At 37.2% G+C, this 18,181-nt stretch overlaps 1 protein-coding gene across 1 annotated transcript; it reads left to right on the forward strand.

Annotated features, from left to right (window-relative positions):
* The first annotated feature begins 709 nt into the window (after window positions 1-709).
* On the forward strand, window positions 710-17,362 carry LOC100893748. The gene is made up of 8 exons (XM_030983156.1): window positions 710-892; window positions 10,974-11,201; window positions 11,502-11,582; window positions 12,205-12,486; window positions 13,973-14,065; window positions 14,689-14,778; window positions 15,258-15,354; window positions 16,400-17,362. The coding sequence occupies exons 1-8, from the start codon at window positions 796-798 to the stop codon at window positions 17,040-17,042; spliced, it is 1,611 nt and encodes a 536-aa protein (XP_030839016.1). The 5' UTR covers window positions 710-795; the 3' UTR covers window positions 17,043-17,362.
* The last annotated feature ends 819 nt before the right edge of the window (window positions 17,363-18,181 follow it).

The following is an 18,181-nucleotide window of genomic DNA, read 5'->3' on the forward strand; positions in this document are numbered from 1 at the left end:
ACCCGTACAAAAGGCTAAACTTCTGATAACGCATTGTGGATTGATGAGTGGACAAGGGCGGTCGCATGCAATTACACAGGTCGTTTTACTAATCCCTATCGGAGGATTATCTCGTTCATTGTCTAAACCCCTTCACATCTATGACATGTCTCTTGAAAGCAGGTGAAGTCCAGGTAGACCTTGAACTTGAAAAAAAGTTGCGCTTTTCAAGGAGAGCCCATGTCAGAGAGAGAGAGAGAGAGAGAGCGGGGGAGGGGATGGTGTGGGCGGGGCTAAAACAGAAGAAACCGTAATTGTGGGGGTGGGGTTGATTGTCAATGAGAGACACAGAGAGATGAGAGACAGAGAGACAGATATGATAGAGACATAGAGAGACAGAGAGAGAGAGAGAGAGAGACAGGACAGAGACAGGAAGAAAGAGAGGGAGAGAGAGAGAGGGGGAGAGGAGAGACATAGATGAAGAGATGAGATATATATATCGAGAGAGAGAGAGAGAGAGAGAGAGAGAGAAAGGGAGAGAGAGAGAGAGAGAGAGAGAGAGAGAGAGAGAGAGAGAGAGAGGTGAGATGGGGTAGGAGATCAGCCAGAGAACACGGGGGGGGGGGGGGGCTGCCTTCCGAAAACTTCCGAAAATCGGGCATGCGTAGCACCGTGTTTATAGTTCCGTTCTTTCCGCTCACAAAGCGTACATAACGAAACGAACTGTCAATGAGCGAGCAACACTTTGAACTCGTTTCAACCGTATACAAGAAATAGCGTTAAACTTGGCTAGAGCAACGTCGAAAAACGATCAACATGGTGCGATTATGTAGTGAATTGGCGGAGTTACAAAAGTTTGTTATTTGGATTATATCTCTGCTGTCCTTCTCCAAAGAGGTACAAGCATTTATAAGTAAGTATACACGCCTTTTTATTTGATATTCTTTCATAACCACTCATATACCATTGATTAACTACATATCGTTGCTAAGATAGTTTTTAAGACATTAATGTGTTAATGTTAGATATACCTTAATTTATACAGTAGGCTTGTGGGTGCACCATATGAGAGAGAGGGAGGATTGAGGAGTCCTGAAAAGGAATCTCGGTAATCTTTCTTGAGGGTTTTGTTAGTCCTAAAAAGGACTGTTGGTATATACTGTTGGTTATCTTTCTTAGCTTATAGTTCTAAGGAGAACTATTATATAGCGCTTGGAGAGGATGAGTGGCGGGAATGGCTCGACGTTTCGAACAGGTTGACTATCCGTCGTCAGGAGTGAATGTATATCTACATCACCATGCAAGCCGACATTACAAGCAGCATACCTCAATTTTTAGCCAATGTTATTTTCCATTCAATCATTGACAAAATAATGTACATATGTATTGAAATCATGGCAATCAAAACCTCGCTTGACGAAAAGAGAGAAAAACGGCGTAACGTTTTGTAAGATGAGCCCAATGGAATGGAATGGAAAAAGAAGTATATACATTTGGAAAGAACGAACAAACTATACTTGCACGAAAGCTGATAGTTGGCTTATCTCCAATTTACGACCCTCTCATTTATAATAATGACATAATTATAACGATTTCTAATACTGACTGAATTATTACGTCAACGTCATTTGCATATGATATAAACTCTGAAAACAGCATGGCAACTACTAGTCGGATACATGTTATTAAGGGGTGATAGGAAGACAATTCAAAGTGCCCCATGAGCTCGCTTTGCCCCCCCCCCCCTCTCCTCTCCCCTACCCCTCCCACTCCCCCGGGAGTCGCTACTGGCATAGATTATTAATCTCTTTCAGCACCATTGACAAAACACGACTATTAATATTAATAATAAATTTGTATTTGGGGTTTCAGTTATGGGTCACCACAACAGTTATTACAGTTCCCATTTACAGGAGGCCCAACGTTGTTCTATATAATGGTAATACTAGCCATGCATACTGGCAGTACTATTTGGCTATATATCTACTTGTAACATATCGCCCTTAACAGGCAGAATGGTCCTGTTAAACCTGACACCCGCCGGAGGAAGAAGAAGAAGAAGAAGGAAAAGAAGAAGAAGAAGAAATAGAAGAGGAAGAAGAAGAAGAAGAAGAAGAAGAAGAAGAAGAAGAAGAAGAAGAAGAAAGAAGAAGAAGAAGAAGAAGAAGAAAAAGGAGAAGAAGTGGAAGTTGAAGAGGTAGTAATTTTAATAGTAGTAGTAGTAGAAGTAGTAGTAGTAGTAGTAGTAGTAAAAGTAGTAGTAAAATTAGTAGTAGAAGTAGTAGTAGTAGTAGTAGTAGTAGTAGTAGTAGTAAACGTAGAAGTATTACCAATAGCAGCAGTAGTAGTACTAATAGTAGTATAGTTAAAACTTGTCTATAAAGACCACCCAAGGGAGACAAGAAAAGTGGTCTTTATAAGCAGGTGGTCTTTATGTACAGGTGCCTAAATGACATGTTTCAATGAGAAAACAATTTCAAGGGAAACCAAAAAATGTGGTCTTTGTAGACAGGTGTTCACTAAAGCAGGTTTGACTGTAGTAGTACAGTAGTAGACTACTAGCAGTAGTAGTAATAGTAATAGTAGTAGTAGTAGTAGTAGTAGTAGTAGTAGTAGTAGTAGTAGTAGTAGTAGTAGTAGTAGTAGTAGTAGTAGTAGCAGTATAGCAGCAACATCAACAGCAGCAGTAGTAGAAGGATAAATGAGGAGGGAGGAGGGGGAGGTAGAGCAGGAAATAACGAGACACAAATGTATTATGCCTTCATTTTCATTACCATATTTACGTCGCTTAATTTGGGTTAGTTAGTGGCCATTCATTAGTTCATCATCTATATTATTGTGATATTCAATTTTGTTATTGAAAACGACACAATGCAATCAAATTTTCTAATAAAAAAAATCACTCTAAAATGTTTTGTTTTCAACTTCATTGGGAACTTTGATATAAAAGGTGCATTGAAGAAAAAAATAACAAAGCAAGAAGCAAAGTGACAAGGCCAATTTGTTTTTTTATGAAGTTGACCTGTCGTGGTTTTATATTATTTCGCAGCTTCAAACATAACAGCTTATTCGCATGTTTGCCAAGTGTATGCAATGATTGTATTCATCTTGGCTTATAACATGCAGTGTTCAACATTTAGGATGACATTGGCAGTAAGTAAATGACGTTTGATATTTAACAAAAACACGTGTTTATGGAACTGACAGCGATTATGATTATTTCATTTTGTAAACTGATCTATAAACTTTTTTCGGTAAAAAACGAATTTCCGAATGGATGATAAATGCTTAATTTCAATTTTAATTTTATTTACAAAATGAGTCTACTTTTAATAGACAAAACAAATGTGAAACATGTCTTCCTTTTCATTCATATTATCCATTATGCATAGAATATGTAAGGAATAGTATTTCAAGTGCATGGGACTTATCTTTTCAAAAAGTGACCCTTAATTTTTTGTCCTTTAAGCATGTGTTTTGGTTTAATAAATTGCACTCAACTTTGATTCAACCTGAAAATCTCTCATTATTTATAAGTTCTGATATATTCCCCCCCCCCCCCCCAAAAAAAAAAAAAAAAAAAAAAAATCTTAAAATCTTAAAATCTTAAAATCTGATAATTCTAGCGGATCATACCCCCAAAACATAGGTTAAGAAATGCTTTGTCATATACAAACGAGTCAATAAAATACTAACAAAGTAATATCAACTTTTAAAATGTCCTCTCGCAATTCCGTTTCACGTATAATCCAATCGACCTCGATCATTTCTTCAAATATTGCCGTAAAAGCAAACAGAAAAAAACCTTACCGCTGAAATTAATTCCACCATTAGTCAATCCCTCAAAATTATTTGATCAATCATAGAATGAATGAATCATCGTTTGCATGATTCATTACTTGGACGTCTTTTTCGAAAAATGTCCGTCTTTATCACACCGTTTTCTTTAAATATCACCTTCCAAAATAAGCTAAAAATATGCTTCCTTCTAAAATGATTAATTAAATAAAGTCCTTTGTTCATTGTACGATTTATAGAATCATTGTTTATTTTGTTTGTGAATCATTATGCACATTTTGGTTGACCCATGCGTCATTACCAATCTTGAATCGATGCCTAAACCAAAAGAAATGACAGTTTGTTTAGTGACTTAATTCCAAAGGAATTTTGAACGGATGTGGCCCTCTGTCGCGACTCTCTGTTTAACCCCAAAATTGATATCCTATATTCTCTCAAGCTCGCAGTTTCTGCTTCGCATAGGCCAGCAATTGAGCCGCTAAAGCTCTTGTTAATACCCAGTTTACGGAAAACACGATTTGAATAAATTAGTAATTAAGATTGCCAGCGATTTTTTTTTTTTTTTTTTTTTGCCAGACACTGCCCGGAATCAGCTTCAAAGCACGGGTATCTAACATATTATGATGAAATGATTGTTGAAATTCATTTACACAAACAAAAATGACTTAATGCGGCATTTAAGGGGGTGACACGGTCATCACTTGATTGAATGCGAGCGATAAAAGCGGCCGATATTGGAGTGTGAAAGGGATCTCATCTTCTTCAGCTCTTGCGTTCCTTTTCCCAGTTCCTCACTTCATTTCCTACGGATTTCCTATTGGCAGGCCAATTTGTTCACCCTTCGCTGTCTTTGTCTCTCTCTCTATCTCTCTCTCTCTCTCTCTCTCTCTCTCTCTCTCTCTCCCTCCCTCCCTCTCCCACTCCCCCTCTCTCTCTCTCTTTCTATATTACTATCTTTCTCTCTCTCTCTCTCTCTCTCCCTCCCTCTTCCCCTTCCTCTCTCTCTTTCCATATTGCTATCTCTTTCTCTCTCTCTCTCTCTCTCTCTTACTCTCTTTCTCTCTCTCTCATCCCTCTCTCGCTCTCTCTCTCTCTCTCTCTCTCTTTCTCCATCTCCCTTGCTCTTTCCGACTCACTTCTTCTCAGTCTCTATTCTCCCTCTTCTTCCGCCCTTATCCATATTTTACTTCCATATTTTACTTCTATCTCACAAGTCATTTACTTTCAAACAAGCGTGCTCGCATTTTCATACTATACATATTCTAAAGATAGGCCCTATCCCCTTCTCAGTTTGATAGAATGATCTTTGATATTGTGATGCCATGATATCCGGATTCGTAGACAACAAAATATAAAAAAGGTCTTCAGCTGTTTACGAAGATGGGCTTTATGCCAGTCTAGCTAATTCAATTGCATTAATAGTCAAGGGGCTAAATGTTCGTGTTTGCATGACTAAATATATCTTTGAATTGTATTGTTTCCTGCCAAATTCAACCGAAGGAGTGACGGGAAGCAAAACAATGCATGACAGAAAAGTCTACTGGCAATCAATGGGCAGTGCAGTTTATTACTGTCTACTAATAAATATTGAAGGTTTCTACCCTCTTCTTGTTGTATATCAACGATATCCAAGACATGATGATGTTGATGATCATGATGATCATGATGATGATCATGATAATAATTCTAATAATAGTAATAATGATAACAATAATAATTATAAATAATGATAATAATAATGATGATAATAATAATTATAATAATAATAGTAGTAATAATGATAATAATAATGATAATGTTGTTGTTGTTGATGATAATGATGATAAAGCTGACGATGATGTTTAAAGCCCAACTGTACTACTTGTAGCTACTTGCGCCCTCTATATAGCAAGCAATGCCTAATCGGTGCCTGTTGGTCCCCTATGATCCTCTTTTTCATATGTTAATTAAGAGCTGAGCTGATGAGATAGCCACCTGTCAGTGACCACGCTGGGTGGTTTAATCCCCCTGGCCAAACTAGTACAGACGGGCTTTAAGTGATGATGATGATGATGATGATGATGATGATAATAATACTAATAATAGTCATAATAATAATAATGATGATGAGAGTAATAATATTAGTAATAATAATAATAATGATAATAACAACAATAATATAAACAATGATAATGATAATAATGATGATGTTGTTGTTATTGCTGTTAATGATGATGAAGCTGACGATGATGTTTACACAAATAACTTGAAGAAAAAGAAGAGGAAGAACAACAACAACAACAACACCATCAACACCAACATCAATAACAGGAATATCATGAATGCTATTATCGGATTTATTCAAGAAAAATAAAGTCCTCCATCGCCACCCCCTACGGAATATGAATTATGATTAAAGTATTATCCTGATGGCATATTTATCGCAAATTCTATCCCAACGGTTTTCGGTATAAGATGTAATTATTCAGATATTTGACTTTCTGCCTAAGACAAAAATTATTCAGTTAGTAAGAGGGTTATATTTAATTGTTGCATGATGTTGTATTATCAATAAAGGAAATCGCGTCTGCCTTTGTCTTTTTGTCTTTGTCATCTTGTCTTCAGTTCCTTCCCATTCAATATTTTCTAGTTATTAATCACACCATAGTTGCTGAATAATAACAATCAATTTCTGTTTTACTACCATAAAAAACGCCGATTTGGATCCTTTTCAAACCCTCGTCTGGCTTCTAAATCTAGACAAGATGAAAATTAAGATTGAAACTAACGTCGGGCTGCCCGCAATATGGTCGTAAATGCTATGTGAATGTCAATGACATACACGGCCTACTTGCTGGCAGACGACTGTTTACTCTTTGATAATCGGAAGTTTTGATATGAATCTACATGAAGTAGGCCATTTGTGGCATGTCTGTAATACGGACGAGTGACTCTACATGAACTTGAAAGAAAAAACAGACTTTCGTTTTGATTTCAAATCGCTCAGTGGAGCATATACGAACAACGTTTCTTTTTTTCTTTCTGCAGGGTGTTAACATTTATAGTAGGCTTTATCATTATGGTACAATGTATAAGGATTAGCGTTGAAATTGGGTTTTTATGTTATGGTTTGTTTCGGGCTGTAATTGAGGTTTACATGTAGGTCTACTCTCTTTGTAACTAGGTTTATATGTTCGGTGTTTATTCCAGGGTTTAGTTACGAAATCGGTTAGTGTAGGACCAAATGCCGAAGGAGCACGTGTCGTTGAACCGTTCAAACCACTCTTGGTTTTGATAGAAACAGAAAATGAGAGGAAATGTTCAGTGAAATTTTGAGCAGACAAGTCCCATAAAAAATAGGAACATTTTGGATTTTGGGAGCTGTGATTATTCGAATACAAATTGGCAACTCTGTGACGTGATCTTGCGAGCTCCTCTCCCATTTTTCACTATATGTCACATGCATATTCACCTTTTCACATAATAGCAGTGAAGGGATGTTCCTTTGTCTACCTGAGGAACTGTATATTTTGTCCGCTTTCTTTGTCAGTCATATTCATAGTGATATGTGCTAACCGTGAACTGGTCTATCAAGGTATTGAATCCCCCCCCCCCCCCCCCTCCCCCTGAGCTGAATTTTCGGAAATAGTCGCGATCTTGTTCCAAACCGCAGAGATAGCGCGCGCCGTGGCTCGCTGTTGGGCGGACCGAAACGACTCTATCTCTGCGGTTTGGAAGGTACAACGTCGTTTCGGTCCGCCCAACAGCGAGCCACGGCGAGCCAAAAAGGCGTGCCACTGGAGCACCTCTTGGGGGTGGTCCACGAGAGATAGCGCGGTCTAGCGCGCGCTAGAAAAAAGGGGGTGCTACGATAGACCGCGCTATCTCATTGCGGTGTGAACAGCCTCATTGTTATCCGTTGCCAAAACAAAAAAAGGTAGTCTTTAACAACTTTAAAGTAGCACATTGCCATGCCCTTAATGTACCGAATGAATATACATAGCCCAGACAATCATGATAACTGCCAATACTACCCTCAAAAATCCACTCTGAGCTTTCAAACTTGAGACCATCACTCAACAACCCGAGCCAGGTGTGATGTCATCGTGATGTCATCATGACGCAGGCCATGAGTAACGAAGTAAAATGATCCACACTAAGGCATGGTAATTCCCAATAGCTCGATGTTCTGAACGAATTCATCATTCAAGTTCTACTTACGCGCGGGAAATCGGCATCTTTCCCTGTTAAGCGCGCGGGGCTTAAGGAGACCCGGTACGCCCTTGACTGCGTTAGTTGATCATGTTCAATCTTTCCAGCGTTTTTTATTTGTTGGTGGGTTTTTGATGATCCACGTTTGGGATAAAGCTATGGATGTGTCAGAGGAAGAAGAAGAGGTTACAGATTACAAAGGTTTCCGAGACAGGAAGCGATACGGTGATATCAGAAGCCTGCACGGAAGAATCACGGCCAAAATACTATCTCCAGAGTCCTGACTTTGGCCGCGTTCACACCTAAGAATGTCTCGATGATTCTAGGGAAGAAAAAAAAATTGATTTTATATACACGTTTGTTTCTTCGCTTCGTTTTTTCTTCTCTTCTATTTGTTTCTTCTCTTTGATTTTATATTCTATGCTTTTCTCTTCTCTTGTTTTCTTTCCCCCTCTTCTTTGCTATCCTTTTCATTTCTTTTCTCTTGCCTTTTAATTTTTCCTTTTTTTTTCTTAACTGCAATTTTCTTTTCTTTTCCCTTTTTCCTGTATTTTTCTTTTATATCTCTCCTTTCCCCTTCTTTTATTACCTTTTGTTTTCTTTCGTAAGTGCTGTTTTGGGTATAGGCCTGTGTTCTTGAGTGGAAATTTTGTGCTTCAGCTCGGATTTTGATCACACATTGGAATATCACATCACAATTCGCATTATCTCCAATACGATGTTCATACGGTGTTATATACTTCGACGCGTACTGTATAAACACGACATGAGATCACACACCGTGTAGACAGGGAACACATTTTCAACCACCCTAGATACTCACTGAAAATTCCCACGTGGAAACACAGCCAGGTGCTGGGAAAGCAATTCATGACTACACACTGGTATCGTTAATGACGCATCGCCATAATACATAACGTGTACACGGCTTACATGATCCATCGCTAATCTTCTACATTAAATCTCTTAATGTGCCCAACCTCCCGTGATGACATGCACGATTGGATTTTTCGAGCGTTTCATTCCTGAAAATGCTTTTAAAAAGTAGGAATTACCTGGAAAAACGGCTACTGAATCAGAAAGTGAGAATTAATAGCTATTCAATATTAATCAGACTTCACGTGATAAAACTGCCTAGGTTTTTTTATTTCCCGGCGTGTTCATGGTCTATACCATTATTGAAGAAGAAAGAAGAAGGAAAAAAAAAATCAATTTCAATATAATATAGTGAGGAGGCGCGATAGCTCAGTCGGTAGAGCATTGGTCTCGTTATCCGGCGACCTGGGTTCGAAACCAAGTCGATGCGCTAGTGCCCTTTGATAAGGCATTAATCCTTATTACCAGGTCCGTCAGAGAGGACCTACATCCGTCAGTCCTCTGGTTGCTTAGTAACAAGCGTTTATGTTTTTTTTAGCAGTCAGGTAAAATAACCACTACAATAAACGACATTATATTGAAATTCGATCTGAAGTCTCCAAAACACAGACGATGGAAATATCCTACTTCATAAAACTGATTTTTGATTTATTATTTATTTATTTATTCAAGTTTTATTTAAAGTAGAGGGTAGGTACATCCAGTAAATAAAACTGCTTTCCAAATACGCCCTCTAGGACGACATAATAAACATGTGATATACAAAAATACAAGCAATACATGAAAATATAACATTCATCAAAACTAAACATTTGAATAACTTGACATTGATTATTGTCAAAATATGAATATGACAAAACTATAGGTTTTCCCGCCCAATTCTGTCAACGTTGCATCCTATTTAATGATGCGATCATTCAATTTAGAGCGAATTTGAATGATCACCGAGATCAACGTTAAAAAAGCTTTAACTAGTTCATTCAATTTAATTGTATTAGCATGCGATTTCATGATTTTCTTACATAAACGTGTAAAAAATGCGTTCAAATTAAAAATGCATGTAAATTCCTTCAAATTCGCACCTAGCTGCACCGCCCTGATGAACGTTAAGGTATTCAAACTCACTAATAGGAAAGCTTTTATAGCATTTGGGCAGTCTTTTTTTGTATGTTTTTTGTACTGTTTATTATCTTTGCTATCTGCATCTGTTTGATTAAATTATGCAACTTTATGAACCTAAAAAGGTGATCTTTACCTTATAATGAAATATTTTATTCCTCTGAAAACCGTCATCGAAGCACTAATATAAAAAGCAAAATAATTATGAGTTACATCCATTATGTAAGTGTTATATCCATACTGCTAGGGAATAAAGTGAAATTGGCAAGGAAGATTAGAAAGAAAATAAATATATAAAATATGATTAAAATAAACATTATGAAACTTTAAAAATGAAAATGAAAGTAGAAAAGGCCTTATTAAAAACAGTGAAAAAAAAGTAAATATGATGTGAAAAAATTGCTGTAAGAATTACATAGAGATTCAGAACTTGTTTATGTTAATTTAATTCGAACGTTCAACGTGCGAGGTGTGTGCCTCTAAATGAAATTGAAATTGGTATCAAGGACGAAATTGAACGTCTACCCAGCTGGCGCGAAATTGAAAGACAACTTCGCGTCAATAAATTGAATGGATTTCTCTGTAAATTGAATGAAATAAAATTTCAAAGGAATGATAAAAACCAAAAATTAAATATTCAAGGAATGAAAATGAACCATGAGAGCAGAGAATTGACGAAAATCGTTCGAACTTAAACGCCTATTCCTGAATTCGAATGCAACTCTGACGAAATTGGGTGGGAAAACCTTTAGTATCATTATTATGAATATTGTGTAGTTATTAATATCATTCTCATTATCATAATCAGTATTATTATCACTAATATTATTAGGCCTATTATTATTACTATTATCACCATAGTTATAGTTGTTATCATTATCATTATCATTAATATTGTTATCATTAATATTAACCCTTTTATATATTTCTACTAATATTATCATCATCGTCATCATCATCGTCATCATCAACATTATGATCCTTTTTTTTTTATTACTCATATTTTTCAGATGTACGTCTCGAGAATGGAAAAGGGGCTTACGAAGGCAGCGTGGAGATCACTACGGATTCTTACAACTGGGAAATCATCTGTGGAAGCAGCGAATTCGACATTCTTGACGTCATCGTGATTTGTCGGCAGCTCAACTATCCGGGTGCTAACCGGGCGTTGGTGACCAGCCGTTATCCGGCAGGCGATTACCCGATGTCTGAATTTGCTTTTAGATGCACAGGGAACGGTAAAATTTGATTTTTTTTTTCTTCCTTTATGCTATTATTTCATTTGTCTCACCTCGTTCTTCTTCTACTTCTTCTTCCTCTTCTTTTTTTTTCTTTTGCTACTTTAATTCCTGTTCTCTTCCGTTAAATTCGAATAACGTCACTTTATCTCATAATTATATTTCAACATAGTCAAATATTATTATGACATGTGTCTGTATTATGGTGTCTTACAAAGAAGACATTTGCAATGCTCCTCTAATTTGGTTTGTTTGTTTGTCGTATTATTAATTTCGTTTTATTGTTTTCATTCTTATTAGAAAATCATCTTAATAAGTGCAGCTTCACCGCAACACAATGTGCTTCGCGGCAGGTCGCGGGTGCCGTTTGTTACAGACCAGGTAGGCCTATAAATCTTTGACTCTCTCGACCCCCCCCCCCCCCCCACACAATCTATCAATCTCTTTCTCTCTCTCTCTCTCTCTCTCTCTCTCTCTATCTTTCCCTTTCTCCCCCTTTTCTCTATTTCTCTTTCTCTATCTCTCTCTCCGTCTTTCTCTCTCCCTCTCTTTCCCCTTCCCCTCTCACACTCTCTCTTCATCTATCTCTAATGCTCCTTCTCTCTCTCTCTCTCTCTCTCTCACTCACTCATATGTGCCTCTGTCTTTCAATCATCTTCCCTTTTTCTGTCTGCCTGTTTCCCTGCTTATGTCTCTCTGCCCGCTGTCATTTCTTTTCAAACTATTTTCTCTCTCTCTCTCTCTCTCTCTCTCTCGCTCTCTCTTTCTTTATAACTCCCCTTGTTTCTGTCAATATACATGTTATATTTAATTGAGGTAACTTAATTAACAATCTACAAGTGTAAGTAAAACAAATGTACTGTACTATACATATAAATGTAAATATAAATTGAACGGAAAATCAATATAAATTTGAAAATGTTGACTTTAGTACATCCCTTTTCAAAAGCACGGTAATTATTTTCATTTCATATTTTAATGAGTTTTCACTTTCTACCATCAGATAGCGGATATTTGGGTTGTTTTAACGACCGGTTCACCGATCCGGCATTGACGGGGGCGGTTGTCGTGGAACAGAGTATGACACTATCTCGATGTGTGGATTTCTGCCAGATCAACGGATTTGCGTATGCGGGACTGAAGCTCGGGACAAAGTGCTCTTGCGGGACTAAAAACGAGGTTTACGATAGATACGGGAAAATAAGTGATTCTCAATGCCATTACTCGTGCGGGGGATCTCAGTACGAAAGCTGCGGTGGATACGAAACAACTGCAGTTTTTAGAGGTAAGCAAAAGAATATGATCGCAAAAAGTGATTTTTTTTTTTTATTTTTTTTTTTACCCCTCGGCGCGCCTCGGGGTCATATCAGGATGTAACGTCCCATTGAGCCTATAGAAACAGCGATGCCTCTCATAGCAGTCAATATACTATAGGTTTTCCCGCCCAATTTCATCAGAGTTGCATTCGACTTCATGAATAGGCGTTCAAGTTCGAACGGTTTCCATCAACTCTCTGCTCTCATGGTTCATTTTCATTCTTTGAGCATTTAATTTCATTTCATATCATTCCTTTTAAATTTTATTTCATTCAATTTAGAGAGAAATCCATCCAATTTAGTGCCGCTAAGTTGTCATTCAATTTCGCGCAAGCTGGATAGACGTTCAATTTCGTGCTTAATACCAATTTCAATTTCATTTATAGGAACACACCTTCGCACTTTGAACGTTCAAATTAAATTAACATAAACAAGTTCTGTAGTTCTATATTTTTCCCGCAATATTTTCGCGTCATATTTTTTTTCTCATTATTTTTAATTATACAACTTAATTTTCATTCTTAAAGTTTCATGTTTATTTTTATTTTATTCTATATATTTATTTTCTTTCTAATCTTTTTTTTTCAGTTTTACTGTATTCCCTAGCAGTATGGATATAACACTTACAGAATGGTTATAAATCATAATTTGTTTACATGACGGTTTGTTAGATGAATGAGATATTTCACTTTAAGGGAAAGGTCCCATTTCAAGGTACATAAAGTTTGCATAATTTATTCAAAGAGATGCAGATTGCAAAGAATATAAACAGTAACAGAAAAAGACTGCCCAAATGCTGTAAATGCTTGCCTATTCGTCAATTTGAATACCCTAACGTTCATCAGGGCGGTGCAGGTGCGAAATTGAATGCATTTACTTGCATTTTTAATTTGAACGCGCTTTTTACACGTTTATGTGAGAAAATCATGAAATCGCATGCTTATACAATTAAATTGAATGAACTAATTAGCTTTTTGAATGTTGATCTCGGTGATCATTCAAATTCGCTCGAAATTGAATGATCGCATCGTTAAATCGGGTGCAACTCTGATGAAATTGGGCGGGAAAACCTATATTATAATAACCTAGGCTTCCATAGCGTTTTTCATATTCGGAGAAAAAATCAATGCGCTTTACATTTTTTTTTTTTTTTAAATACAGATAAGTACTAATTCATGAGCTAAGAAAATATTAAAATAAGAACAAGATAACACTAATTATGAACAACAATCATAAAGAAATGAAAGCAACATTAATGTAGTTTAAATTATGATGAAATACATAATGCAATTTTAATGACATCAGAGAGCCTTTTCGAGCGAGTAAGATTTCAGTTTTGATTTAAAGGAGTTAATGATTTAATATTGATTTCAATGATACCCAATGATGAATGTGTTCAAAGAATTTTGTCTCCTCTCTTAGTTTCTGGTCTTACCTTTATACTTTTCTATGCAGTTGTAAGTACTATGGTTCCAAGCACACCGGTCACCACTCGGCCTTTGACAACTATGACGTCATATTTTCACTCCGGAATGACTACAACAAAAGGTGAGAGTCATAGCCTCTCCTGTTTTTATAGCTGCACATAGTATCAACATGTAGTGAGATTTTTACTTGCACTATTCCATCTGGGCACTCGACAAGCACAAGTACGATAATACGCCAACGGAGGTCTGTACTTAACTGGAAGAAGAAGAAGAAGAAAAAGTTTTGTATTTCAGGAAAAATGGTTGCTGCTAGTGGTATTAAGATCCTTGCAGATGAAAGATGGACTAACCTCCTTCCAGAGATCTCATCTCTCTCTCTCTCTCTCTCTCTCTCTCTCTCTCTCTCTCTCTTTCTCTTACTCTTTCTCTTTCACATACTTATTTCGCTTTCATTAAACTTTTAATAGGTCGAGATTTGCTCGAGTTTCGAGCCGCGCATGTAATGATGAAGAACATGAATATTGTTACATGTTTGTTTTACTCGCAAAACTTGCTCCCGAGTTGTTTCATCAAGTCTTTATTTGAAAAGAACATGTCATACAGAGTACATATGCCGTATAAACCATCGATTTTTACCATTATCACTAAAAGTAGTAAATAAGAATGCTAAATTGTACTTTTTGTTCTTTATCTCTTCACCCGATTGCCTGTTGACCGTACATCCCCTATACTTTATCAAAATAGGCAGTGGATACAACCGCACACGACCGGAAGTCACGAATGGTTACCCAAGCACCCCCTCGGTGACGGTCAGGATGGTGGCTAAAGAAGGAAGTACGTATACAAACACAACCGTCTGTCATAAATGTGTGTCATTAAAAATTAATATGAAAAGAAATGTCTCATTAATCATGTTCAGGTGGGTTTTATGTCAACATTTCACACTAAAATACGTATGCCCTCCCTTTGAAGAGAACCGAACTGCACAGTAGGAACTACCTTCAAAGCGGGACTGCACTACTGGTATCTACTTGCGCCTTCTATACAGCCAACAATTCGTAATCGGTGACCGTTGGTCCCCCATGTTCCCTTTTACGCATGTTAATTAAGAGCTGATTTGATGAGATAACCACCTACCATATAGCACTTTACATTTTAAGGGGTTGTGTGTACTTTGGCCAGTTAAATTGTTAAAGGTGGGGCGTTGGCTGCTTAACCCCCCCCCCCCACCCCCTCCTTAAAATCGTCAGTGAATTCATCATCAATTTGCACATCTCTTTCCTACTTTGTCTCTTATTCCATGTTTCTCACAGACTTCATCAGCCAGCCGTCCGGTATAGCTGTAGTGATATCATTGTCCGTTGTAACGATCGTCTTGATTTTGATCGTCGTGTTTCTTGTACGTAGAAGGTAAGTAAGATCACAATAACACGATATCAACTACTTTAACACATGATAACTTATCAAATTCACCAGAGAATATTATGCTCATTTAATAAGCGTGGCACTACCGTGTGAGTCAAAAAAAAGTTTACACCTAGAAAATTGCTAATTATTTTAAAAATCATCTATGAACAGTAAATTATTATACATCTTATGAAAAAGTGTTTTATCCCAAATCATTTGGTACTTTTTTTTGTGGTATGTGTTTGCGCTTGGATGAACAGGTGGCATTGTTTGCGAGAGTGCAAAAATCGACTTGCGCCAAAGTGATGCCTTCAGTATGTATTGTGTTGGGATTAGCGGAGTGAGAGAATGGATTGAATGTATCAAATGAATTGCATTGCATATGTTTTTTGCAAAGGGCAAAGTCACACACACGCGCACAAATGTTCGTTGATATTTGATATTCGATATTTGATATGAGTGGCATGATCAATTTTGTTAGGGGTGTTATTTGGATCTGCAAAGACCGAATTAATACCCAAATCCCAATTGTTTTATTCAAACATCACATAGGCAACTTTGGCGCAAGTCGATTTTTGCACTCTCGCAAACAATGTCTTCTGTTCATCCAAGCGAGAAACACATACCACACAAAAGTGGTATCAAATGATTTGGGATAAAACACTCTTTCATAAGACATATAACAATTTAATGTTTATCGATGACTTTTTAAATAATGAGCAATTTTCTAGGTGTAGACTTTTTTTTGACTCACTCTGTATACCTTTAATTTGTCCTTTTCAATATTGTATCATAATTTTTCACTTGAATCAGGGTGCGGCATGTTTAATACTCTGTGATGTATTTTCAAGTTATTACATCATCTATTATACCTGTCGCTCAAAAATACGCCATTTGGGTGTTGCAACCCCATGCATCCAGCCCTGTTACTAAAAGTAATGTTAGTATAATACCCTAACTTGCCTGTCCACTGTAGTATGTTCTTGTTTTGGATAGAGTAAACTTTGGCGTCTATTTAAATCAAGGATTTCTCTTTAATGCACAACAGGTCATCTCCCCCTGATTTTAAGCGAAAACCGAGTAACCGGCCCTACGAAGAGATAACCCTTGAAGTCCAAGAGATGGAAAGCCCTGGAACGGCACCGAACGCTTACTGTGAAACCGGGGATGTCCCTCTGAATACACCGCTAGTCGTCACACCTGCGGACCATACATACGAACACGCCGAGCTGTTTTCACCAGGTGAAAGGAATTCCGAAATGTACTGCACTGTCCCTGACGTGGCACCAGAGAACTCGTCATCAGTCCCGAACGGCCGAACCAAGCCCGAGACGCCTCCGGAAATTCGCAATCTGTACGCGAAGCCGCAGAAGGTTAAGGAGACATCGCGCGTTCCGAGATACGACACGGGCTATGAGACGATCGATGACGAAGACTTACGAGTCGACCCGAAGAGTTACCTCGGTGGTGCTCGGGACATTGCCGATGGTGTTGGCGTGCAGGAGGAGGAGGACAACCATGTTGGATATTCCACGATACAAAATGGCGGAGATGATTTCGAGTCGAGTTTGAACCTGGATGAGATGTATGCAAAGCCTATAAAGAAGGCACATCGTAAGGTTGTAAAAGAAGACAGTTTTGATGAGACTTGCATGGTGGAAAATGAACTTTACACATCCACTGACTCGTAACCATAGAAATAATCACCTTATTAGAAGTCATACAGAATACTGTAATGAAATGTTTTGAATTCCTTTGTGTCTATACTATAATGGCCTTTATTTATTGTGTATCTAAATGTGTTAGCTAGATAGGCGGTGATAAACCAACAATATACAAATAATTATATACTGTCTTCAGAGTTTCTGGTCGAAACTATAGGCAAGAGGTGACTTTAATATTCACCGAGGCCCACAGTTTCAACCAGTACCTCGAAAAGAAGGCAGTGTATATATTTCTTTTTATCCTCTAGTTTTTTATATTTTATGTAGTACATTTTTTTTAAATAATTTTTTTATTGAAATTTAATATTTTTAACATTTTTAATTTTGCTATTTTTATTTTTGAATTTAACATTTTAATATTTTTCATTTTTAATTCAAATTTTGCTAGACGTAAATAGTACCTGTTGCAAACTAGACAGTTTATCTTTGATCACTTGAAGAGCTCTCAACCAATAAGATCAATTCCGGACGTGTATAATGTCACAACTATCTCTCTTCATACGCTATGGCTTGAATTGGACGTTTTATGGGTATGATAGTTGTTCCAGCATGAAAGACTAGACTGTTATCGGACTAAATAATTCATATTTTTGACCATTGGCAAACAGGCCCAAATCAACAAAATATTGCACGTGTACATCTTATTCTCTCGGTGGTTCCCATTCTCCTTCTTCTTTCCATTTTTCATCATCCTCCTGCTCTTGTATCATCATCAACACCATCATCATCTTTAACGTCGTCGTCGTCATTTCCATTACCATTATCATCGTCATCGCCATCATTATCATAAACATCACCATCATCATCACCATCATCATCATCACCATCATCATCATCATCATCATCACCATCATCATCATCATCATCATCATCATCACCATCATCATCATCACCATCATCATCATCATCATCATCACCATCATCATCATCATCATCATTGTCATCATCTTTAACGTCGTCGTCGTCATTTCCATCACCATTATCATCATCATCGCCATCATTATCATCATCATCGTTATTTTCTACATCATCATCATCATCAACAAAAACAACATCATCATCAACATCATCATCATCATTACGATGATAATTAAACGCCTTGAGCA

Source organism: Strongylocentrotus purpuratus, unplaced genomic scaffold, assembly GCF_000002235.5.
Source record: "Strongylocentrotus purpuratus isolate Spur 01 unplaced genomic scaffold, Spur_5.0 spur5_scaffold_13, whole genome shotgun sequence".
Lineage (NCBI taxonomy): Eukaryota > Metazoa > Echinodermata > Echinoidea > Camarodonta > Strongylocentrotidae > Strongylocentrotus > Strongylocentrotus purpuratus.

What these genes read in the sequence shown, in the direction of transcription:
- LOC100893748 (XM_030983156.1), top strand. Translation starts at nt 796, where the DNA reads ATGGTGCGATTATGTAGTGAATTGGCGGAGTTACAAAAGTTTGTTATT. An exon ending in AGAGGTACAAGCATTTATAA is followed by an intron (nt 893 to 10,973) that starts GTAAGTATACAC and finishes CATATTTTTCAG; the next exon opens with ATGTACGTCTCGAGAATGGA. An exon ending in GATGGTGGCTAAAGAAGGAA is followed by an intron (nt 14,779 to 15,257) that starts GTACGTATACAA and finishes TGTTTCTCACAG; the next exon opens with ACTTCATCAGCCAGCCGTCC.